This window comes from Natator depressus, chromosome 7, assembly GCF_965152275.1.
Source record: "Natator depressus isolate rNatDep1 chromosome 7, rNatDep2.hap1, whole genome shotgun sequence".
Classification (NCBI taxonomy): domain Eukaryota; kingdom Metazoa; phylum Chordata; order Testudines; family Cheloniidae; genus Natator; species Natator depressus.
In genome coordinates, this window is record NC_134240.1 from 63,585,459 (window position 1) to 63,602,008 (window position 16,550).

Here is a 16,550-nt window from a genome sequence, read left to right on the forward strand (position 1 = left end):
TACTGTTTCCTGTTAAACCTCCATAAATATTAATAAAAAATGGTAATCAGCAGGGGATAAGGGGCTCTTTTTGTACAGCCTTTTGGATGGATGCTAAATTCATATGATACCTGTAGCAGCTGCATAAAAATCCAATCATTCTCTACCATACCCTTGTAGAAATTATCAGGATGCAGAATGGAACTGTTATTTGCAGTTCTGGTGAAAATAAAAACAGAACATAAAACAACTTAATTTTCTATTTTAAGTTCTTGAAAAACAAATGGATAGAAGGGAATGGCAGCTCTCTCTTCTTGGTATAATCATCCCCCGCCCCCCAAATAAAACAAAAAACAAACAAAGGACGTTCCTATGTATCTGAAATCGAGCCAGTGAAATTTGGTTTTAATTAATCAAAATGTAGCTGTTCCACTGACACAAACTATTTGATAAGAGCAGCACACTGAGGCAAGATTTTTAAGCTATTTGGAAAAAATGTTTCCAAAACTATCAACATTTTAGACTTCAAATCTCAGTTTTCATTTGTTTTATAATTTTAAAATTGGCACAAATGTTTTTGTTGCAGTTTTTAAAAAAAGACCGACATTCTTCATTTTTACTTTGGAGGAGAAAGCTGAGCGTCTAGCACTCTGGCAACACCTCATTTTCTGATCACAAAGTCCCCCAAGCTCTGTCAAAATGTCTAGAAGAAAGTACCTAAGATTGTCTGAGTGAGGTGTCATTTAAAATTCACAAAGAGTAATGGGGAATATTTTCAGGCACAAAAGAAAGCAAGGGAAATTGCCGATTGTTCTTTAAATAAGTTGTCAAATAACAGTTCCTTGTCTAGAGCAAGCAGGACAAAGCACCCCTTCTTCTCTGCTGATTGCTTTTTTTTGTTTGTATGTTTTATGTTACCATACAGTCTTCCTGATCTCATTGCTCCACCCGTCACTAACAGTAGCTTTACTCATGGACCAAAATGGTAACAAAAAATAGATCTACGAGGACATCTAGTGGATCTCTATCAAACAACAGCTGGTTAAATACAATCTGGACTGGAGGTCACTTGATTGGCAGTGAGTAAAAAAGCGCCCAACTACCATTAAGAATTGAAATGGATATGATGTCATTTCAAGTCATCAAGTTCTCATGATCCACAGCAAGTAAAATGACAACAAAGGGGAACTTTACAAAGAAATTATGTTATAAAGCAACTAGCAGCATTAAAGGAAGACCATACTGATTTGATTGCCTTTTGGCGACGTTGGTTAACATCATCAGTCTAAAAAATTGAAAGGGCTTCCCACAGCACAATTTCAGTTTTCTTAAAAATACAGCAGCATGTCAAACTGGTGACAATTGATTTTCTCTTAACACAACAGGCAAAGCTAGCTCTCCATCATTTCACTGTGTTCCAGGGCAATTTCAAGATCACCAAATGCAGCCTGCAAGCTATTTTGCAAGTTTTGCAAATTTCTGACTTTAAGTGATGTCAGTCATAGGCAATTTGTTAGCTGTTTCCTGAAATTCACAGGGTGTTCTTGTTCTTCAGCCAAAACCGCAGGAGCAGCAGGTGAAGTGAGTGGACAATCTGCACATTCTACTGTATTTCAGTAACTTTAGAAAAGACTTGCATGTTTTTAATTAATGACTTTTTATAGACCAATTCATTTTTATTTTCATACGTCTTCACGACCCTTCCTACATTATATTTTGGGGGACACTCAGCCAATGTGTTCTTCCTCCATTCATTTCTAAGGGGGCTGAAACTATTAGAAGAACTAAAGCAAAGTTGCGTATTTATTTAAAAAAAATATTCTTGTTTAAATCTTCTCTTTCAGCTTGAGGTGAATTATACTCAGAAAAGTGGCTATGTAAAAATGGATTCTTCAATATCTCTGTTCTCTGTGGCTTTGGTCTCCCAACCCGAACTCAACCTAGCCCTCTTTTTCTCAGAACAATTTTGTGTCTGTGAATAATTATGCCCAGTATGAATTGTGGGCAGTAATATTAGTAGTTTGATGGCAATCAAAATAATTTGCAATTGCAAAAATGAAGAATCGTATTGTGTCTTTTGCATCATTAGCTAAACAGCCACCTAAGTTCTGACTGCAGAATCTTTATTAGCGGTGATGATGTACACTACAGAAAGAACACAGATTGAATCCTAGATACTATATGGCATTTGCAAGGTGAAAAGAAAGAAAAATAGTCTCATCTTGTAAAATAAGGACAAATTTGAAATGAAAATAATTGAGAAATAATAAACAAATCCCCCGTTTTGTCATTTTTACAGTCTCACTCTTCTGATTATAATCTCACTTTTAAACCTATTTATTTTTGTCTTAATAGTCCTGATACTGCTAATTGATCCCTACGGGACCAAAGATTATTGCAGTAGGAACTGGACATTTGTTTTCAAATGCTGATTTACTGAGGATAGGAACTGAAATTAAAACCAAAACAGAGACTGGGGAACCATGCAGGCCTATCGGATCACTGCCTTTAGCTGACATCAGGGCAAGACCCTGAGGATGCTGGGTTAGGTCCTAGAGTTACTCATGTCAACAATAAAATCCTCTTTCAGAGTACTAAATATCTGGGTCTTAAGTCTGGAAGCGGTGTGCATTTAAAAATCACTTATAAATCTATGTCCAAGAACATGGCTTTTATCTGGCTGAACTGTAAATAGTTAATATGCAAGTGGTCAATTCTGCCATCACTAATGGTCTCAAATAGGCAGGTTGGTGAACTTGGCTCCTGAGCTAGTTAATGCTTTCAGCTGTGGTGTTCAGCACCTTATGTGGAGTGGTAGATTCCCATTCCCTCAATGTACCTCCCAACAATAAATGGCAATGCAGCATTTGGATATGCTGATTGGCTAACACTGTGATGTTATTCCCAGAAGTACTGCCTTTCCTGGATGCTTTAGGTCCTTGTGTTCCTATGTGACTGTACAGCACCTAGCACAAGAAGGCCAGAAGCTTTTGCTACCATAAAACAAATTAACAACAGTAACATATGGGGAAATGGTAAAAAAACCCAAACATGGTAATCTCACAGGTTTGGAGTAGCCACGGCTAAAGTGAGTGGTTAGTGGGCTCCCAGTGGTACCACTGTGGCTCATTATACCCTTGAGCTATCTAATCCTGGACCCTGAAGCTGTTGGGGAACAGTTTAGTCATACTGAGATGCTCTGAATAGTCCTGTAAGTATGGTAGCAGCACCCCATCCCTCCCCAATGTATTTTCTTTGGAGTGCCTGTACAACAAATCAGTGCAAATGTAAACTATTCTCCACTTCCCAAATGCTGTATTTATTTTAACTACCAGGACCATGTGTGCACTAAGAAATGGTCAATGACTGAGGGCCTCCATAGATACTGTAGAATTAACAATGCTGTGGCTCAGATTCAGACAGAGTGGTCTATAAAGTTCATACTGGGTCTGTAATAAGCCTCAGAGTTATGCATAATTGGGCCATACACATGTATCATTAATTTTACAGCAACGGAAATTTCATAGACTGGGGAAAATAATTACCACTGTAGAGTCACTTGTCTCCAGTTAAGGATAGGTTTAGGTTTAGGTTTATGCATCAGAAGTTGATCACACAGTTAATTCATTGCCTGGCTTATTTATTTTTTTTTTTTTTTGGTGCTGGGGATGGAGGGAAGGGACAGTGGGGAATTGCTGTATGCCTTTTCTGTCATGAAATGAAGCTGAGCTGCAGAAGATACAAGCCCAAGACCTTGAATACAAGCCCGACAATGAATTCCACTTAACCAGGCAAACAGTGCTATAGTGGTAACTACTCCAGCCTAACTGGCGTCCCTAAAAAGTAATGAGAAGTCCAAAGTCATTTAAAGGAAATGCCATTGTAAAGGCTTCATTTTCCATTGGAGAGAAAAAATAAGATTGGGGAGAAAATGGGGAGGAAAGAGGGAGGTGGAGGAAACTGCTGTATTTTCTTCAACGTCGCCCTGATCCGTGTGGGTGTAAAGGATGAGAAAGGTGGGAGTATGACGTCACTGCTACATGCAACATAAAGATTAAAGAAAAGAACCAAACTACTAAACAAAACAAAACAAAAAAACTCTCTGCTAGAGAAAGACAGGCTGGACTGTACTCTGGGCTACAGGGAACCCGTTTTTACTCACAATAGATCACTACCAGTGTGCAGTTAAAATATAGTAGGGAGCGTGTTCCAAGGCAGCAAGAGGAAAAATAAATCAAAAATTTGTCAATTTTCACAGGTTACAACACATTCCTTTAAAAATATCAACGTACACACGATCTGTCCCTCCGGGGTTCAACCCCCACCCTTTGCAGCAAGAAAGTGGCTGGAAAAAATGTATAGAGAATTAGACAAGTGTTGTTATACAGAATGAAAGAAACAGAAAGCGTGAATCATCCAGCTCAGAGATTTCATCCCAGCGTGGCTGCATTTAATATATATGTATATACATTTGGCCCTTTGCTGAAAAGATATAATGAAATTAAATAAGAAAGAAATTGAAAACATAAGCTAAATATACCACAAAATTATCAATGGTTTGTGAATAGAATTTCTATATTTCTCTCTGGACAATGTAATGTGAATATTTACAGATTATTCAGGCAGTAAGGAGAGGAGGGAGAAGGATGGATGGCTGAAAACTGTGAAAAGAAAGCATAGTTACTTTAATTATCCCTAGCCTCGTGGAGATGCATAGTTCTTACTTGAATTATTAATACTAGGCCTAAGAGGTTTGGACAAATGGCTATGTAGGTCAGGCTCACTTATAGACCCTGACAATACCACAGTTAATATTCAGACAATATCTAAAGGGACATGAAACCTCAGATGCATTATTAAAGAACATGGCTTTCAACTGTCCCAGGAAGCTGCATGTAATTAATGCCATAATAATTAAGATTTCCATGTAAAAATGATATTCTTTCACATTTCATTCACCTGTACATGCGGATAGTTTTATCTTCATCCCTTCATTTCATCTTAGATGTCATCTGCACTCCACTGTCTCTAATTTTGATTATGTTGCTCATTAATTAAAAAAAAATCTGAACTGTTCACAATATCATTGTAAATTAAGTTGACAGCCAAGCCCCACAATTTAGAAGGAAATGTTTTGTTGTAATTTCTGCTTTGTTTTAGCTAGATTGTGTTTTTAAGACAAACAATTCAGGCACCATATATGTGGAGATGATGGCTACGATATTCAAAAGTGACTAGTGATTTTGAGGGCCAAAGTTGTGACACCTTAGAGGGACCTGATTTGCAGACACTATTGAGCATCTGCCCTCTAAAAATCAGACCCTTTTAAGGTGTCTCAGAGATGAACATCCAAAAATCGACTGACCAAAAATCACGTTACCTTTGAAAATCTTGGTTTATATCATTCACTGATTGACAGGACTTTAAAAACAAAGCTATTGAATTATTGTTAATAGTTATGAACATGCGGCTGTTATCAGCTGTTCTGAAAAGTGTGTGTGTGTGTCTGTGTGTGTGTCTGTGTGTGAGAGAGAGAAAGAGAGAGAGAGAGAAACCAAACCAAGAAAATATTCTGAGTACATATTAGACTTTGCCATCATTGCCTTTTTTCCCTCCACCTGACTCAGAAGATTATCCCCTTGGTGTTCAGTGCTCAGTATGGTGGCTCTGACAGGCTCCTTCTTCAACCTCACTAACTCCATCATTTCATTCCACATCTGTCCAACACCCTTTAATGCATTAGACTGATGTGTGTGACCATGTCGTTTGGAGCATTTCCTAGTGCTACATGCGGAGGCTGTCAGTCTAGCCCTGACACGGCCTTACTGCTGTTTTATACTGTGTTGGTTGGTCTCTTTCCAAGAAGTTTTCTTTTCCCTGGCTTCCCAAAATTGAACATTTTATTCCGTTTCATGCTTCTGCCCTTTATATTGTAGTTGCTTGTTCATACGTTGCAATATATTTGAGTTAAATGTGGCACAACTATGTAGGTCTCGAATCCAAATGATACCAACTCTCTTAGAGAATTTGATAGAAGTCTGCACACATGAGCACAGCATGGTATTACAGGTACAAAAAGTGGGGTGGGGGAAAATAAAAATACATAAAGGGCAGGGAGGCAACAACAGCCCCCACTGTGTTGGTTACATATTTCCCCTTCCCTAGTATTTTGGGAAATCTTGGAAAAAAATTAGCTTTGTGAGTTACAGGAAGCCGCAGGTAGTTTTCACTTGCCTGACCAGAACTTACTCAGCAGAATCACTGACCTTGGCAGCAGTTCCAGGGTCACACTTTCACATGGATAAGCTGTTCTTGAACAATTTTTTTCAATATGTTAGGCAAATGCATGCGTTCCTTCCACATCAGGCATGCGTATCTTTGATTTCCATGAATTTTGCATTCACTGTGGTTACTGTGGCTACCATTCTCCACTAAAGTCTCAGCTCCTCTGTCTCTATTACGCTACCTTAAGGAAACAATGTCAAAACCTTGTTCTCCTTGATCGTGTCTTTTTTTGGGAGAGAAGAGGAAGGCTGTCCTTAAGGACTCTAATAGTACTGTTTTTCTCTACAAAGAATTTCGTTTTCTGGTATGGTTCAAGTAGAGTACCCTTTTTCTGGTGTGTGTGAAGGTCCAAGTCTAGCCCTTTCTTCCAAATGTCAAGACTGTAGTGAGACAACAGCAATCAGTAGGCCACAGTGTTTTGGGAATCATAAAAGTAGCAGGAGCAGAAGCACAGGCAGACTCTGCTGAGACAGTCCAACCCACCTTTCTTGTGACTCTAAACAGGGTCATGTGCTTTTTAATGGCAGAATATCTAAACCATGTAAAGTGTACACATGATATTCAAATATCCATTAAGAGAAGGAATCCCTATGCCTACATTTGAAATCTATACTGCAAATATTTAATTGGCCAAATCCACTGTGTGGGCATTTGGTTTGGGTAACCTGACTGTAGAAAGTCCACCAAAATTAAAGAGCCAGATATATTCCTGCATAAATATAAAGAAAAAACAAAAAAAACAAAAACAGGTCTCCACCCCAATGTTCTGCTCTCCCTGCACTCACAAATCTTCTGCTGACATCAACCACAGTTCTATTAACCTGGGTAAAGCAGGTGATAAACACTGAAGTCTGCTGAACATCTCTGAAAGCAGAATTTTGTCCTATTTAAAGGAACCAGTCCTGCATTTCTTCTGATCACAGAACTGCCATCAGCTTTGGGACTTCCTCTGCAGAATGACAGCAGGATGGAGCCTATGGGACTCATCATAATATTTTATTTCAGCATTATTACATCGCTCAGTATTGTTTCTTAGCTTACTTTACATGTTACATTATATTATACAAGGCCCAAATTCTGCCCTTACGCCTCACGGAAGCCCATTGCAAGTAATGGGTTTTTACAGGGTGCAAGTCAGGGCAGAATTTGGCCCCATGTGGATAAGTTTGTTCATCTACTCAGATTCAGAACTGCCCACAAATAAATGCCGTGGGCACAGATTCATCTTGATTTAATTATCTGAACTTTGTTAACTTTGGACACAAACAGGCATTTTAATGAAGCTGCAGGTGTGAGTGAGTGGTGTGAAATTTAAATTTAAAAATATTCACATCAGAATTACAAATGACATTTAACTGCATTGCTATGTATTTATTTCCTACCCTTTCTGCACCACTGTGTAAAACACATAAATACATTTAAAGAGATTCCTTAAGGCTGAGCAGGTCCTGAGGGGGAGGGGGGAGGAAAAGGGAGGGAGAAGAAATATTACTTACGCCGTTTGCAGCCACATTTTTTTATCCTTTTGGGATCCGTGATGTCATCATGACAGGCCTTGCAGTAAAAAAATGCCCTGGAGAGACAGAACGGAAAAACTGACACATTTCTTAATCCACACAAATGAAATTAGTCCCACATTTCCTCCTGCTACATTGCCAAATTAATGAAACATGCCAGCACTAATTTCCTTTAATCTTTGGAAAGGTTTAGACATTTAAAGGAGGAAATGTTTGCTGCAAGACCATTAATTTCAAACACAAGACTATGATTCAAGTTAGTGCTTCTTTTAATAAACTTTCATTTGAAAAATAATTAGGAGAAGGGTTGATAAATATGACACAGTGGATCAGATCATCTGCCTTTCATCTTTGGAAGAATAAGTCTCATCGTCAAGGCACGTATGAAATGAGTTCACTGTTCTTGACATGAAAGTCACAAATTCAGAGCCACGTGATTTCTGAGAAGGACAGCTAAGGTTTTAAGGCCAAGTTTGCAGTCTATCCTCCACCGGACCACCATACTGGTGAGTGCAATCAGCAATGTCAATGTCATTGTGACCTAAATTGTGGTCAATAATATCATGCATGTTATTATTTGCACCTGTAAAAATGGAAGCCAGTGTCTGAAAATCAGGTTCTTAAAAAGCAGTGAATAAACATGGGGACTACTGTCCTCTTGATTCAGACTTCTTTTCATTTGCCATCAGGATTCAATTAGAGAAGAATCACACTAGTTTTGACTGCATTATAAACCCTCAGCAAAAATCCCTAAGCAAACAAAAATACGTAATTCACAAGATGACCTACCTAACTCTCTGTCTATTCAGGCTTTTATACATGGCCTGTTACTGCGTAGCAAAGAGCTGACTGCTAGGTGAAGTGTGCAGAATGTAGGATACGTGACGAAGGGTAAGTGTGCAATAAAACTTTACATATCATTAACATAAAATTATGTTTTAACAAACGTACATCAAACTGCCCACAGGAGATTTCACAAGCCTGTCAAGTCAGTATGTCACACACGATTGCTGTGACACATGTCTATTTCATGAAGATCACACAGCTAGCCTCTAACTGAGCCAGTCTGGGCTGCTATAATATACACATATTTTTGCTGGCATGACAACTGGGCCATCCTGCACTTCAGCATCTGCCAAACTTCCCTCATCGCCTGCCTCCTCTGACCCAGACTCCTCTCTACAAATTCAGGCTGATGGAAATGAGGGGTGACTTGAGGCCACACCATAGGTCTTGCAGGTAATACTGCTCCTGCACTTGAGGTGGCTTGAAGGTTCCAGAAATAGAAGAGGCCATGGGAACAGAAGAACCTACAGTCCTTGGGTACTGGAAAGAAAAATAAGCAACAAATACACAGGGACATGGATGAATATATTCTTGGTTCCAGTGTAAATGAAAGGGCTATTAATTCATTTAGACAAAAATATCAAGGGTTTATGAATGTTTCACACTGTGCAGGAATGTTATAGAAAGGGAGAGGGCACAGGGAGCATGGTACTTTCCTGGTGTAAGGAAAAAACATAATCCATCTTCCAGATCCCAGAAGCACAAGTAAAGAGGGAGTGACTAGCACTACGTGCAGGGGTGACAAGGCCTGCAGAGTTATTTCTGGGTGTTTTCCTGTGCTCCGTCACAGAGCATTACCTAAGGTGGGTGTTATGATCCCCTCTGTACAAAAGGGGGAACTGGAGCCTAGAGAAATCAAGAGACTTGTCCAAGGTCAAAGAGCCAGTTTGTCACATGTGTCCAAGCTCTCAGGCTTGTGATTTAACTGCCAGGCTACGTGGAGTCAATGGATATTTTCCAAGTTTGACCTATGGCTGGTGTTTTTAATTAGGAATGGGGAACCTGACAGTATCTAAAGATGTGGTTCAGATATCAGCCTCAATATCTCGATACTTCTCTGTAGACCATCCAAACCTCTTGTGTCTACAAAACTGGGCAGGAAGCCTTGTCAGAAAGCCACATCTGCTACTTCCTGCTAACAGCCTGGCTAGAAGTCTGTTGAGAACATTTAAATGCTTTAGATTGGAACCCCAAGCACAGACGAAGCGGAGATAAAAATACAGTGAAAGAGAAATGAAACTGTTTTGTTCATTTTGAGTATTGAGTAAAAGTTCAGTGGGCTTTTAAATTTTAATCACAAAAATATTTTGCACGTTATATCAGAGCTACAAGTAGTCCCCTCTCTACTTAAACTTATACATTCTTCTTGCTGCTTGATATCCATGTAGGCCTGGTCTACACTACAGAGTTAGTGTTCCCACTTCTGGCTCTGAGACAGGCTACTGCCCAGGCTCCCCGCTCCAAGCCAGGCGGCAGTCTGGGCTCCTGGCTCCCCACTTAACTTGTCGTGCACACATGTCTGTAGACTCCTTTTCCCATGTATACAGCTGGTGTAATTAGTTTAATGGGAAGATACATGGATTCAAGCTAGTATAAGAGGGTCTAATTCAAACAATTGTGAATTTAATCTACACAAAACAATTGAAACTAATTTACTTCAAATATCTGAATTTGGTCCAGGGAGTTTAAGTGACCTGCCAGGAAGCAGGTCAGTATGGCACTAACCGTCAGGAGACTTGAGCTGTAAACACGCTATGTGGATTAGCTAAATAATCTATTCAAGCCAGTCACTGTCAGAGATAGGACTGGGACTCAGGAGTGGCAGTCTCTACTCTTCTATGGACCATGTGGACTCCAGGGAGTCACCCCTCTCCTAACTGTTGGATTTTCCTACTCTTTCTGTTGGCCAAAATTTCCTCTCCAGTTTTTGCAGTTCCCCCTTCAGACACTTAGTCTAGCTCTAGATCCAACTTCTGAAGCAGGATCTTTTATCACAGACCCTTCCCCAAAACCCTACAAGTTTAGACGAACACTGCACAGGTGTGGGAGCCACACTGCCAGATCCCAATGCAGAATTAGGGCCCTAGTATTTGCTACGCATGATACTCTCTGGGTATGTCTACACTGCAATACGAGGTGTGATTGATGTTTGGATAGACATACCCACACTGGATGGCTAAAAACAGCAATGTAGATACCGAGGTATGAGCCTTACCCGGGGCTGTATAAGCATGCCAGGGACCCATGTTGCTAGGCTGCACTGAAGCCCACCGCCCCTATACTGCTATTTTTAGCTGTGCTAGCATGAGGAAAGCTAACTTAGGTATGTCTACCCATGCTCCAGTCACACCGCAGATTGCAGTGCAAGCATACCCTAGGTGCAAGACCAAGAATAGGTGACGCAGACGCTTTTAAAAATGAAATTACCATATTGATTAAAGAATTAAAAAACAAATGGATTTCCATACTGCATAATAAAATGTAAGTGGATAAAGAATGATAAAGACATCACTCATATTGTATCTATGACACATTATTAGCACTCAACATTTTATATACAGCTATTCTCTTCAATAAATCCTTAACATAAAGGTGTGTAATATGTACCTATTATTTAAAAAAACATAAAAAATCATAGTTTTAGCAATATACAAAATTACTCTACTACAAATTATGGTGCATAAACAGTGTTAAATATGCATTGCAATATGGTATAGTTCTAACCTAAAAGACTTGCCAGCATCTCTAAAAGCACATAAAACATAAACAAAAACATTTAATTTGAGCTACAAGTATAACACATATGTTTACTTTTGTTTTATTGTATTTAGGTAAAAATCCTGTTTTTTACTCTCCTAGAATCTTTTTTATTGCCATTCAGATCCCATTAAACCATCCACCACTTGTTTGAAAACAAAGGCAGATAATTCACGGAGGGGGATTAAGTTTCTCTGAATTTTGGAACATTTTTTCTGACTCTGATTCATCAAGTTACAAAGGTGAAATTGACAATATTCATAAATGGCTGCATTAGCTGAAGCACATCTGATCAAGATCTGCTTTGTACAGAATGGCTAGGGAATATGTGAAGAGAGGCAGCAACCATGTATACTTCTGGCCAAACACTTCTGGAAAAGGCAAGTCAGAGCTTCTGCTTCAACTTGCTGTTGTCATGGATGGAAATTGATTTAAAAGCGCTGAGTAAATTTACTCTAAATATATCTTCACTATTCAACTTCTGTCATTTCAAAAATACCATGCCAGGTTTCTCTTGGTGTGGTCTCCATTAATTTCAATGGGGAACTGCATGGAGAAACACTTTGTAAATACACAGGTTAGTGTCTTGGTGCTACCATGTGAATAGCCTTGTGCACATGGAAAGGGAGAGAGACAAGAGAGAGAACAAGAACTTCCTGCTAGGCTCACAGGCTGCTGGAGCTCCTGCCCACAGCAATAGCTTTCACAAAGGTGGTGCCGGAGATGAGAAACAGCAGGGCCCAGCTGTAGCAAGGGCAGCTACCTCCTGTCTCTCTCTTTGGGCCAGAGATTGCTCAGCAGCACCCTGCCTGTGTTTCCACCTCTTCAGGACCCTTTAAGAACTCTTCCAGTTCAAAAGTTCAAACAATCCCCAAAAGGGGTCTCACTTATTTAGACTTCTAAGTACACACAGGCTGCAGCCCCAGTCCATCGCTCACCCAGCAGGCCAAAATAACGCTAAGTCTTTGAAAAACAGAACAACTCATACTTGTCTTTATCCCAGTTTCAGCTTGGGACAGCCCCTTGCTCCCAAAGGGTCTGTCTGTCAGACTCCGCCCTGCTTCTTGGGCATGGTGTCTCCCAGGACCACTGTCCGGACAGCTTTCTTCTGCTTAATGTCAGGCTCAGTTATTCTCTCAGCCCCCTCCTACTGCAGCTTCCTGCTATCTTTTAGCCTGGGACTGCTTGATTCCCCTCAGGTGTGATCAGGCATGGCTTAGCCCCAGGCTCTCCAGCCCAAGGGCAGGCCACCACGTTACACCGGCAAGAATGCACGTAGTGCCCTTTTGAGGGGTAACAAGACTGACGTCGATATGCTTACCTCAGTCTAAAATTGGTGTAAGGGAGATGAGGAAACTGTGAGCATCTGTTGGAGTCATGTGCCTCTTGCAGGGCTGGGGCTTAACTCAATAATTTAGCTCTTGGGATATGCAGCACTAGTATAGCACTGAACAATCTGCATGTCATCCCTTTGAGATACCTCAGTATTATTCTGTCCATTTTACAGATCAGGAAGGAGACACAAAGGGCCTAATTCTACGCTCACTGGCACCTGTGCAAATTAGGAGACATTCCATTAGAGGCCAGCTACAAGGGGAGGGAGACCAGAGGAGGTGCCCCTTCTCCCTCGGTGGTTGGCTTGGCTGTTGGGGAATGTTTATTTGGGAAGGAGCAGGTAGGGTCACTTTGCTGGGGGTAGGTGGTATTCCCTGGCTTGCAGAGACTGCTAGCTTTGGAGTTGGAAAAGAATGTTCCTTCTTCGGCAGAGTAGGCTTAGTTAAGGGGTGATTTTCACCTCTCTCAGTGCATCACTTCTGTGCCATTTGACATTGATGGAACCCACAGGTATCATTTGGCAGAACTGGGTTTTTGTTTGCAGGCAGCTGGAGGTTGGAATGTTTATAATAATTCTGACATGTTGCAGCTGGATGGAAGGGGCCCTGGAGTTTAACAGGTGCTCACTGGCCTGATATCTATGAGCCAGAATCAGAGCAGGTATATCTGCAAGAACCCAGGAATCTGTGGTAAAAGCAGGAGGAGGAGGAGGTGGTTAGACCTCTGTACTGTTTACAGATATGGGACCTGCCCTTGTGGATTGACTAACACAATATGGCTGAAGAGGGGATGATGGTTCTGGGAGACAGCTTCCTACTGTTTGGATGGGCACAGCTGCACCTTGGAAGAAAGTCTTTATGGCCTAAAAGATGGAATGGTTATGGAGGGAGAAGGTGGCTCGTTCTGAGATAACAATCTGATTCTTGATCTCAAGTTCAACATGATTTAAAAAATAATAATTGCAGCCAACTCTATTTCTTGCACATTGGAGTGTCTTCTTTTTCATTTTGGAGGGATGACCAGGCAACAAATTACTCTTTTAGCTTTTTAAAAATGTATTTATCTTCCAAATGTTTTTAAAAGTTATTTCTTTATCTTAGAAATTATTTTCTGGCATCGCCTTATCTTTCTAAAGACTTCATAATCATGAGACACTGGGTGTGCACTGGGGTCTAATAATGACAACCCTTGGTGGCTGCTAGGCATGAGACCACAGTTTTCTTGTATAACTGTAGCTTGAATTAATCCAAACCCTAATCTCACTGATACAGCCAAGTTCTTAGTCTGCTAAACAGGTAAAGTAGCCCACATTGGATGGGAAGTACTGGTCTGTTTTAGTTTGATTCATTATTATGTGCCTACATAGTATATAGTTCTGATCAAGAATAGTAACAAGAGGATGTCATACCATCAATGTAATGCTGAATGAACACTGCTGAGTTTGCCCACAACAAATATCTGTTGAGGTTGATGAAACTGACCCTATATAAAAGAATTTCTCTGAACACCTAAATCTTAGGCCAAAACTAGGGACCCCATTATCTGCTCAAATAACTCCATTAGGGTCAATTACGTTACAACAGTAGATAAACTGGCCCATAGCCAAAGTGGGTTTTTTGAGGTTAAAAACCCCGCTAACTTAACTTTTCTCTCTTTGGTTCTTTTTCATAGGTTCTGCAAAATTATGATGTCATTTTATTTCAGTTAAAGTTTTTTCGCCATGGGAAAGAGTCCAAAAAGAGAGGGATGTACATACTGAAGGCAGAATTTGGTCCAATTCAACCCCCACTGAAGAAATGTGAATCCTTTTGCTCACTTCTATGGGAGTTGGGGCGAAGCTCTAAATGTAAAGAATAAAACAAGGAAGAGGCTGCATTTTTTAATTAAAGAGATGCAATAAACAAATTACCTTTTCACTTCTTTGGCATCACTTGCAATGAAGAATCCTAAAGTACCTTCTTGAATCTTGACATGGTTTCCAGGATTGATTAATATACTGCTCAATAAAACACAAACAAACAAAAAGACAAAGCTATGAGTTTATATCACTTTTAATTGAGTGCTCCAAAATGCTCTATTTTTGTTTTATTCTAGGGGACCCACTAGTGAGGAAAGGCTATAAGGAAATTTGAAGTCATTTTCTTCTTTGACATTTCCAATCAGATCACCGCTTAAACATCAACAATGGGTATCATTACAGAACTTAAATTTGTAACTACCATGTATCTTCCCTTAAAATCATATCACCATTTCAGCTCTTAAGTCACTACTGTTCTAGCCATCAAATAATTAGCATCTTTTACCAAAACAAACCAAAAAAAGCATCTCAGAAAAACCATATGTGAAGCGGAGCAGTTTAGCTTTCTTGCACTATTATTCAGGCTGATGGAAAAGTTCATGATATGGTGAAAAGGGAAGAGATCCTCCAAGGAAACCACCACTTGATACCAGTACAAAGAGTCATTTGTCAAATTAAACCATTTTAAACATCTTTGTGCCAATTTCTTTTGAAATGAGAAATAATGGGACCCCTCTCTGTATATATTATATTATTATATGTAATATAATAAATACACACATACACTCAAGGGGAATGGTACAAGACAACCAGTCATTATTACTGAGGAAAACATAAAATTAATATAACATTTTTAAAAAACCATTGCTATGCAGCCCCTGGAAGAAAACAAAATAATCCAGCCACCCTAACAGAGTGACTGCAAGTCAGTTTGATGGAGGAAATTGTAAGTTAACATGGTGTGTGTTGATCTCTGCTTATGTGTAACATATCTGCTGTATTGTCAAAGATTTAGCACCAGAGTATTTTTGGTTCAGGCAATATTATAAGGTACCAGGTAGCCATAATTATTCTTCATCTTGTTTTACTTTGAAGTGTAATATAACTAAGCTCTTAACTTGACAAAACACTTACTAAAGCTTGTCAAATGTTTAACTTTTTTTTTGTTTTTCAGTCAAGTTTAATCTTTGTAAGTTAAAGAGTAATAAGAGTACATCTGCAAGACTTACAGTACACAAGGACTAAAAGAAACTATGATGTTTTCAGGCTTATCAGACACTGACTTTTAGGAAAGATGCCAAAGTAGCAAGAGATAGGATGTATATATGAATGGACATAAGGTGCTAACATTGCAAGTACATGCAATGCTAAAGATCTGTAGCCTTATTATTTGGGGAAAAATATAGGATCAAATGTTTAGATACTCTTAGTTACTGATAAATTGTTGAGTTGGATAATGCTGGTAAGTATAGAATGTTTTCGTCAAATGCAGAACATTTTCATATACTGTATTTTATATACTGAATGTGTATGTACTTGTGCGGGTGCATCTGCACATATACTTATACACACACACATATATCTCTACACGTTAAAAGTCCTATGTGACAAGAATATTAAGCTTGCAAAATCAGCATTTAGAAGTTAGGTAATGTCAGATTTAAGGCTGCCTGTGCAACCTTAATTCAGCCCCTTGTGCATATGTTTTATGATACAGTCCTCATTGTCACGATCATATATTATTTGTAGCTCAGGACATCTCCCTCATTCACTGCATAGGATGGATGATGCTCAGTGAACAAAAAGCTATTCAATAGTTTGTTTTATCCTTATTGCTCGACCTGTGGCCCTGTGCAGGAAACCCTGCTCTATATACAGAGTTATTCATTGGCTCATGGGTTTTTCAGCACTATAGTATCTGAGTACTTCCTAAACAGCCTGATTTTTCAGAGTACTTAGCATTTTATAGCACTTTATACGTACAAAGTTGCTGTTGCCTCATTAACGACACAGCTCCTACTTCTGCAACAAAC

General features: G+C 39.5%; 1 protein-coding gene across 10 annotated transcripts in view; it reads right to left on the minus strand.

Annotated features, from left to right (window-relative positions):
- Positions 1-16,550, minus strand: part of KCNMA1 (potassium calcium-activated channel subfamily M alpha 1) — an 844,585-nt gene that overhangs the window by 126,379 nt on the left and 701,656 nt on the right. For all 10 annotated transcript variants that reach the window (XM_074958656.1, XM_074958655.1, XM_074958652.1 and 7 more), the window contains 2 exons: positions 14,629-14,715; positions 7,761-7,837 (listed from right to left, as the gene is read on the minus strand). In XM_074958656.1, coding sequence (XP_074814757.1) covers positions 7,761-7,837; positions 14,629-14,715 — 164 coding nt within the window. The remainder of the gene's footprint in view (positions 1-7,760; positions 7,838-14,628; positions 14,716-16,550) is intronic.